The 9,801-nt window shown below is 47.5% G+C and overlaps 1 protein-coding gene across 1 annotated transcript; it reads left to right on the forward strand.

Annotated features, from left to right (window-relative positions):
- Nucleotides 1–6,302: 6,302 nt before the first annotated feature.
- On the forward strand, nt 6,303–8,175 carry OR10P1 (olfactory receptor family 10 subfamily P member 1). Its single transcript, XM_006728739.2, has one exon. It carries the CDS (start codon nt 6,783–6,785, stop codon nt 7,761–7,763), a length of 981 nt encoding a protein of 326 aa, XP_006728802.2. The 5' UTR covers nt 6,303–6,782; the 3' UTR covers nt 7,764–8,175.
- Nucleotides 8,176–9,801: the final 1,626 nt, after the last annotated feature.

A 9,801-nucleotide genomic window follows, 5' to 3' on the forward strand; every position in this document is an offset into this window, starting at 1 on the left:
GGTCTTAGAAATCAAGGGAAGGAGTTTGCAGTTTATTCGACCTAAACAGAAGTTACTGATTTACTGGAGGATTTAAGGGAGAGGAATGATATCATCTGACTTACACTTGGAGAAAATCACAGCGGCTGCGTGGAGACAAATTGGAGAACAGGAATGGTCATAGGGAGGGACAATTTGCTGGACTAAGATCCTAGCCATGGAGATGATGAGGTGGGTGGGATTACATTTTGGAGGCAGAACTGACAGGAGTTGCTGAGAAGTTGAATGTGGAGTATTAAAACAAATGAATTAAAATGGAGGGCTAGATTTTTGATCTGAGCAACTGGATGGGAACAGGTCCCTTGCTGGGATGAGGATGTCATCTAAGACATCTAAGGGGAGATGAAGATGTCTAAGATGTCTAAGGGGAGATACTCAGCTATGTATACAAGGAGAAGCCAGGAGCAAAGATGTGTGTTTGGGAGTCACAGAAGTTAAAAAAGAGTTTTAAGAAGGAGACCAAATACCACTGAGAAATTGAGATGAAGATTGAAATTACCCAGTGGATTTGACAACATGGGGTTGTTGGTGGTCTTAGAGAGATTCAGTGGAGTTGTAGGGACAAATGCAGAAAACGGGAGGTAAGAAATGGAAAAGAAGCCAGTGTCCAGTAGAGGGCATCAGGAGTTGAGGGAACGGCCCTCGCTATTCCAGGTAATACTCTGTTCTACCCCCAAACTTCACCACCCTTCCCAGACTGAAAACATTCAGAAGGCTTACTCTCTGTTTAACGGCACCACTAAGAACATCTGCAGTAACATGAGAGACCTGGAGATTGATGGAAACCCTGATCACCCTGCCGTGAAACCCTGAGGAACCAGACAGACAATGTCTTCACTGGAACACTTTCCATCTAAAAAGCAAACTAAGAATGGAGATCAATGTGACTAAATCATGTTTCACTATAGGTAACTTCTAGAATTTTCCAGAAGTATCTACATTTAACTGAGAGCCAAGAGTTCATGCAGATGAATGAATTACCCATTGTGAGAGTCTAGACATATCAGAGGGAGACCCTCAAATTTCATGCTATCTGTGACCAAGGAGACCCTAAATGAGTGAGGAGGTGAAAGTTAGACAGGAGAGGGAACAAGGTGTGAGGAAAGGGAAAAGGACACAGGTTGGCCAAGAGAAATGAGATCAAGGAGAGATGAGAGGGTACAGTAGGCACTGGGGACCCAGGCAGAATCACCTGGCCCATGACACTACCTCAGCTCAGAGTCACCTAGGGAAACGCCAAGAGTCAGGGCCTCCTAGGTCCCAAGGGGGTGAAGACACAACAGCAGCTGGAGAATAACTGTGGGCACCACAGAGGTTAAGACTTCCAAGAGGGGAGGGAAGAACAGAACTCAAGGCCGGCACCCAGCAGCCCCTACCCTGCCTTTGTGGCCTTTTCCATCTCCTTCATGTAAGTGCCCCCACACGGTGCTGGGCAGGCTTGGTTCTTCCCTAATAAGGCTAGACCCTGTCAAGGGTAGAAAGGGAAGAAGAACAGAGGGCCTTAGAACCTCTCTATGTGAGCTGGGAGCCAACACCTGTCCCTGGGCATGGGAGAAAAGAATCCAGCTGAAGTTTCCATTGCATTTGCAGAGGTGTGATTCAGGTGCCACCAGGCTGGCTGGACAGGGAGAAGGAATGAGAAGGAGATGCGGAGCCTGGACAATTTCTCCCAGATAAAACTGCATATAATACAGCAAGGTAAGTGTGTATATACTCAGACTATGCAAACCTTTGAATGTGTGATGAGGTATGTATGGCGAAGAGATGGAAGTGAGGCAGTGGGCAGTGAGCGTGTGCAGGTCTGTGGGATCACAAGTGGTATGTAAATCAGGTGGGCATTCATAGTCTCCATACTGTCTATGGTCAACGCCTGATGAAAACTTAGGACATTTTTTCTCAGGTTCTTGTTAACGGTCCCCATCTCAGAGCCCACAGATAGAGCTGCTCACATATCCTCCCTAATACACACACACACACACACACCCATGTGCAACTCCCATTATTAATGTTTCAGGCCAAAAAAAAAAAGTCTGAAAGAACAAAGATAAGTTGTCCGGCTATGCTCCCCAAGACCTCCCTGACTTAATAAAGGCAGTCCTCCCGCCATTTCCCACATCCTTCAGTGGGCTCCAGAATCCCAGCTCCCTTGCCCCCAAGATGACAAATCTACCCCTAAAGAGCTGCTATCAATTCCTGTCCCCTTTTGAGAGCCTTACCTCCTGTACTCAGGGCTCTCTAGGCTGAGCAGTCATGCAGCCAGCCACCCACACCTCTGTCCCCTCACCTTCTGTCCATCTAGCCACTTAGCCACTTAGCCACAAGTTATCTGTTGCTCCATCCACATACCACTTACCTGATTGATTTCTCCACCTGCCTATGTCACTAAGACTTACTGAAGGGGTTGGGGGTGAGAGGTTCGGTTTTCAAAAGAGTCACGGGATGGGGAAAATGGGAAGTTGTTTGATGGGTATAAAGTTTTAGTTTTGCAAGATAAAAAAGTTCTGGAGATTCATTGCACAACAATCTGAATATACTTAACACTACTAAACCATACACTAAAAAGTGGTTAAGATGGTAAATTTTATGCTATATGTTTTTTACCACAATTAAAAATAATTTAAAAGAAGAAGAAGAAGAAGAAAAAGGGCATCTGGGTGGCTCAGTCAGTTAGCACCTGCCTTCGGCTCAGGTCATGATCCCAGAGTCCTGGGATTGAGCCCCAAGTCAGGCTCCCTGCTCAGCGGGAGGCCTGCTTCTCCCTCTCCCTCTGCCCCTCCCCTGCTTGTGCTCTTTCTCCCTCCCTTCCTCTCTCTCTCTCTCTCTCATTCTCTCTGACAAATAAAAAAAAAAATCTTAAAAAAAAAAAAAAGAGAGAGGGGTGCCTGGGTGGCTCAGTCGGTTAAGCGGCTGCCTTCGGCTCAGGTCATGATCCCGGGGTCCTGGGATCGAGCCCCGCATCGGGCTCCCTGCTCGGCAGAGAGCCTGCTTCTCCCTCTCCCTCTGCCTACTTGTGCTCTCTCTCTCGCTCTCCATTAAATAAATAAATAAAAATCTTAAAAAAAAAAAAAGGAGAGAGAGAGAGAGAGCCTCAGCCCCTCTCTATGACCCAAAAGGGCTCTCTGTCCTTCTCTCTGTTCCTCTGTGGGAGATTTTGAAGAGTAGCCTCAAGGCCAGGGTCTCTCTGAAGATGGTCGCAAGTGTCTCAGGATGTACGGGAGATAAGAGAAGTTAAGAGGGAAATTATCAGAGGCAGAGTGTAAACAGGGAAGATGGAGTTGGGAATAGAGCAGGGAAGAGAGAGGATAAGTAAGGAAGGAGAAGCTTAGCTCTCTCCCTTCACAGATCATATCTTGGGGTGAAACATAGTTAGAAGACTGAAGTAAAGAGATGCTCAGGGTGTGGCAAAGATGAGGTGGGGATCGTGGGAGAGGCTTGATGAGGACAGACAGGATGAAGAAGAATCCCAGCTTTACTAGGGAAGGAAGGTTGGCATTGCCACTTGTGTTCAGTTAAAGGAAACCCAAAAGTACATATTACAATGGCAAGACCCATAAAAATGTCCATACCCTTAGCCAATTACCACTCTTTGAAATTTTTCCTAAGGGAATAAGTTAACAGGAACAAAATGAAACGTACTTAAAGGTATTGTTTCCATCATTATCTAAAATAACAAATACAGCCAGTGGAAGAATTTAAGTTGCAAGAGTATGAGAAGTGTCGGTTAAATGGTAGTGGAGAAATTCAACGGACTACTAAAGAACTTTGGATAAGATCACTCAGAAGGGCAGTTAAGCATCTGCTTTCAGCTTACATCATGATCTCAGGGTCCTGGGATCAAGTCCCACATTGGGCTCCCTGCTCAGCGGGGAGTCTGCTTCTCCCTCTGCACCTCCCCCTCCGCCCACTCGTTTTCTCCCTCCCTCCCTCTCTCTCTCTCTGTTTCACAAAAATAAATAAATAAAATCTTTAAAAAAAAAATCACTCAGAATACTATGTGATCTCACAGCAACATGCTTCAAGCAAACATTAAAAACGAAAGGAAAAAGGGGCAGCTGGCTGGCTCAGTTAGAAGAGCACGCAACTCCTGATCTTGGGGTCGTGAGTTCGAGACCTACATTGCGTGCAGAGATTACTTAAATAAATACAAACTTAAAAAAAAAAAAAAAAGGAGGGGCGCCTGGGTGGTTCAGATGGTTAAGCGTCTGCCTTGGGCTCAGGTCACAATCCCAGGGTCCTGGGATCGAGTCCCACATCAGGCTCCCTGCTAGGCGGGGAGTCTGCTTCTCCCTCTGCCGTTGCCTCTCTCTATCTGTCTCTCTGACTCTCATGAATAAATAAATAAAACATAAAAAAAAAAGGAAAGGAAAAAGACAAAACTGCATATACACTATGATTACAAGCATGTAAAATGGGTTTGCGGTGGGACAAAGACTTGAGGGTAATATACAAGAAAGAAAAGAACTTAACTCAAGTGGGGAAATCATAGATGACTTGACTCAAATATTTCTTAAGTATTTTAACTGCAAAAATAACATTTTTTAAATTTGAGAATAACAAGAACGTATCCCAAACATCAATATTAGTGGTGTGAGCATCTGAAGGGTTATAAACAGGAGAGAGGAGGACCAAGGGACTCAGACACTACTTCTGTCCAAACCCACTAGATGGAGTTTATCTCCCAGGAGTGTAGGGTAAGGTTGTTGGCCTCGCTGGAGATACCATAGGCAGGATGGTTGAAACCTCAGGCAAGAGTTAACTATTCTGATTCTGCAACTCACTAATCTTGCGATTTGGGTTGGTAATTTAAACTCTCAGAGCTCTGGTTCCTTCTCTGCAATGATGAAAGAACAACTAGCACTAGAACTGTTATGAAGTCACCTGAGAGGGTGCACAATGCCCAGCACACGGTAATCTCTAAGTGTAAGCTGTAGAGTAAATGACGTAAGGCAAAAAAAATACCGTAAGCAGACAAAGTGGGGGTGGGAGGAAGGTTAGGTCTATGAGCAAAGACAGAAAGTGTGAGACTCTCCTGCCTAGCAAGGAAGATGCCCAGGATAATCTTGTGCGTGGGGTGAATGTGGGTGATAAGGCCCTGCCAATGTTGGGAACCCAGACTTGTACAAGACTTGGGCCCAGTGTCCTGTTTGTCTCACTGGCTGCCTAATTTTAGGCAGATCACTTCATCTTTCTGTTCATCAGTTCCCCCATCTTTATAAGTAGGAATTGTTCATTTATCTAATAATACTCAGCCGAGCACTTGGCACGTGCAAGATCTCCTGCTAGTTGTCCCAGTGATTGAACTGCCTCTAAGACAGTAGAGAACTGACTAAAAGCACAGACTCTGGTGTTAAGTGGGGCTGGATTTAAGCCCAAATGCCCGCCGTTACTAGATAATGTGACTTCAAGAAAGTTACTAATGCTGTCCTGGGCTTCCACTGACTCATCTGTAAAATGGAGAAAGTTTCTATGTCATAGTGTGATTGTGAAGATCCAGTGATTTCGAGAATGGTAAGCCCTTTGGCGTGGTGCCTGGCAGGGACCGGGCACTTGGGAAGCACCAGTAGCTGTTAAAACAGACAGCCCCCCACTACCTCCCCAACTGTCCTGCAGGATCTTACAGTGGAGACTGCACTAAAAAGTGCTGGGACCCAGGCACAACTAATGACTCAGGAGAACACAGAGGAAGGTGCTTTCTTCAAGTGCGGGAAGAGCTGTCTGGAGCAAGACGGGTAACACATTCTGTAAAACACTAAGAATTTAACCAAAGCAAATATAATGAAAGACCCATCCTACTTGTAGGGCCAAAGTTAGATGGGGCTACCTCCGAAGATGGTCAGCTCCCCATCACTGCAGATGTGCCCACAGACACTGCCCAGCACCCCTCAAAGATGTTGCTGATAAGCCCCTGGCCATGCTGAAAAATACGACCTTTACGGACACATGTAATCTTGAAATGCCATGGGTAATCATTTCTGACCTTGAGGAGCAGAGAGGCTGCCATAGGGGAGGTGGAATTTGAGTTGAGCTTGAAGGATGAGCAGGATTTTAATAGAATGCATAGAAACATTCTCTGCAGGGGCACACTCTGTGGAAACACATGGGGAACAGAACGTGCTAAAACAGAGTAGCTGGTGTAGCTCAGCACAGGGAGCCAAATACAGTGTGGGCAGTCCCTGGCCCACTCCCTTCACAGGACACAGGCTAAAATCCAGTAATCTGTGAAAAAGGGCTTGATAGAATCCCAAAGCATGATACAGTTCGGCAGTATTATCATAATCCCACCATTGCATGGCATTCTAAATCCACAGCCCACCATGGTGATCATCAGATACCAGCTTAGGACAGTCCCTGACTGAGTCCATGATGCACATGCTACATCATCTCTTTCAGGCTGGGGTTTCAGTCCAGGAAATACAAAGGGGCTTAGAACGTAGCACTGCTCCATCTCCACTCCGAAGGAAGACCCAAAGTACAGGGCTGCGGTCTCTCCCCCTGGGAATTAGACCCTGCACCAAGACTTAGAGCATCAGGAACAGTGGGAAACACAGCGAATTTGGAGCCAAGAAACCTACGTTCAAGTCTCAGGCCTGCAGCTTCCTTGGTATTACTTCAGGCAAATTATTTAGCCCCTCTGAGATGGCCTCATCCATAAAGTAGAGACCCTAACTCTCTCAGCTGATTCCAGAGGGACTGTATGAAAAGTGCTTTACTAAATTACAGAAATGCTGCTCGTTTCTATATAAATGTCTCTTCCTTGGTTGTGCCGTAGGTTCTGGCCTGACGTGATGGCTGAGGAAAATCATACTCTGCCTGAATTTCTCCTTCTAGGATTCTCTGACCTCAGGGCCCTACAGGGCCCCCTGTTCTGGGTGGTGCTTCTGGTCTACCTGGTCACCTTGCTCGGTAACTCTACAATCATCCTCCTCACACAGGCTAGCCCTGCCCTGCACTCACCCATGTACTACTTCCTGCGTCACCTCTCAGTGGTGGAGCTCCTGTACACCACGGATATTGTGCCCAGGACCCTGGCCGACCTGGCCTCCCCACACCCCCAAGCCATCTCCTTCCAGGGCTGTGTAGCCCAGATGTATGTCTTCATTGTCCTGGGCATTTCAGAGTGCTGCCTGCTCACAGCCGTGGCCTATGACCGCTACCTTGCCATCTGCCGGCCCCTGCACTATTCCGCCCTCATGAACTGGCAGGCCTGCATGGCCATGGTGGCTGTCTCCTGGCTCATGGGCATCATCACAGCCACCACCCACTCGTCCCTCGTCTTCAGTCTGCCTTTCCCCAGCCACCCCATCGTCCCACACTTCCTCTGTGACATCCTGCCGGTACTGAGACTGGCAAGTGCTGGGAAGCACAAGAGTGAAATCTCTGTGGTGACAGCCACCATGGTCTTCATCATGGTCCCCTTCTCTCTGATCATGGCTTCTTATGCCCGCATCCTGGGGGCCATCCTGGCAATGGCCTCCACCCAGAGCCGCCGCAAGGTCTTCTCCACCTGCTCCTCCCACCTGCTTGTGGTCTTCCTCTTCTTTGGAACAGCCAGCATCACCTACATCCAGCCCCAGCGGGGCTCCTCTGTCACCATGAACCGCATCCTCAGCCTCTTCTACACAGTCATCACACCCATGCTCAACCCCATCATCTATACCCTTCGGAACAAGGAGGCGGCAGGTGCCCTGCGGCACATGGTCAAGAGGCAGGTCTCCTCACCCTGAAGGGACTCAGGGGATGTCTTTTCGCTCACGGACTCCTCCTCCTCCCAACCTTCAGGTGCTGGAGTTAAACCTCAGCTGAACAGAAACCATGCAGCCCCTCAAAGAAGTAAGGCTTCCTGGCAGAAAATGTTGGAATTAAAACAGAGATAAATCTGTATCTTACCTCCTGTCCCACACCCAAGACTCACCATCAGAGCATGGGTTATTAGGACAAGATAGACTGGAAGGGACTGCTGCTCACAAGGAAGAATATTTATGGGGAAGAGCATCTTCTAGATTGTTCTGGATCCCTGAGCAAGGTGACTGCTGTGTCTATACCAATAGTGAGAAGTCTGTGTCAGTCATGAAGGCAAATGTCTATGAAACGGACACCAACTCAGTGACCTGCCCAGCGCCCATGAAGGAGTTTGCCTGGCTCTTTGATCTAGCTTTCTCCCAGAAACACACTGCAGTCTTACGCTCTGGGGCCTTTTAGAAGGAGAGTTATTCCCCCTTTGAAATATTCCAAATAAGGGGAGCCTGGGTAGCTCAGTCGTTAAGCGTCTGCCTTCGGCTCAGGTCATGATCCCGGGGTCCTGGGATCGAGCCCCACATCGGGCTCCCTGCTCAGCGGGAAGCCTGCTTCTCCCTCTCCCACTCCCCCTGCTTGTGTTCCCTCTCTTGCTGTCTCTCTCTCTGTCAAATAAATAAATAAATAAAATCTTTAAAAAAAAAAAATTAAAAAAAAAAAAAGAAATATTCCAAATAAATATTTAAATATTCTTCCTTGCCTTTCTCCACCCTTGATTTCTGACATCATCCATAACGGGTGATAGGATGTCCAACCAGACAAGAGGATCTCCCTGGATTCCGCGTTACCCTCCCAGTGTGTACCATCAGCTTGATCCCATACCTCCTTCACCAGCGCCTCAGACTGGGTGAAGCCCTCGGGCCATCCTGGAGAGGACCTAGAGAGTAAACATTTAACACTCATTTTGGCCACCTAGCATTTGACACTCTTTCAACATTCGGAGAACTCTCCTCTTTAGAAGTCTGGTGGGCAAAGAAACAACCTCCCTCTGTGCAGCTGAGAACTCTTCCCAGCCCTCCAGGCATGTGACCTAGTTCGACCCATAAGTGCGCCTGTGCCTGAGTAGCTGGTGCCCACAAGAGGCAAGGAGCAGCACTCTTTCCCGGGGGGATGGCAAAGAAGGCTGCAACAGCAAGTTTCTGGCATAGAAGTGGCATCTGGTCCCTGGTGGCAGCCCCAGGGTTTTCCTCAGCTGACCAGGTCATGTTTGGAAGTCACTCCTAGAAGCTTAGCCTCTGGCATGGTCCTCATCCCTCTATATTTTGTTAATCAGTTATTCTTCTGTTTCTTCAACCAGGCAGCTTCTGTCATTGTCAAGAATTTTGACCGATGCAATCACTTTGGAGGCTGGAGGCATCAGAGGGAAAACCTTAACCCTGGTGTACTTGGAATAAAATGGTCTGGACCGTGTTTAGAAAGACCAGCTAAAAAAGAAAAAAGACCAGCTAAAGGGAACTTGGGGGTCAGAGAACATCCTCAGACAAATAGTCAGAGTCAATGAGCTCACAACTCTATGGCATTCCTTTTTTTTTTTTTAAAGATTTTATTTATTTTTTAGAGAGCGAGCGAGAGAGAAACAGCATGAGAGGGGAGAGGGTCAGAGGGAGAAGCAGGCTCCCCGCTGAGCCGGGAGCCCGATGTGGGACTCGATCCCAGGACCCTGGGACCATGACCTGAGCCGAAGGCAGACGCTTAACCATCTGAGCCACCCAGGCGCCCTCTATGGCATTCCTGATATTCAGAAAACACCTTGCTCTCCTGGGGCTCCTAATCTGTGGGTGGTCATGGGGAGAATGGAGTGGAGAGAAAACAAACTGACAGAAACATAAAATGAGAGTAATTATAAAGATGTATAAACATGCATTGGAAGGTTAATGATTGATAACTGTTTGAGTGTGTTTCTGGAAGATTTCCTGGAAGAAGCAGCTCAGTGCAGTACTTCCAACCTTCCTCACATCATGGCACACA

This window comes from Leptonychotes weddellii, chromosome 5 (genome assembly GCF_054177405.1).
Source record: "Leptonychotes weddellii isolate Sample4059 chromosome 5, ASM5417740v2, whole genome shotgun sequence".
Lineage (NCBI taxonomy): Eukaryota > Metazoa > Chordata > Mammalia > Carnivora > Phocidae > Leptonychotes > Leptonychotes weddellii.

Coding starts and splice junctions, on each gene's coding strand:
- OR10P1 (XM_006728739.2), top strand. CDS start 6,783: ATGTCTCTTCCTTGGTTGTGCCGTAGGTTCTGGCCTGACGTGATGGCT.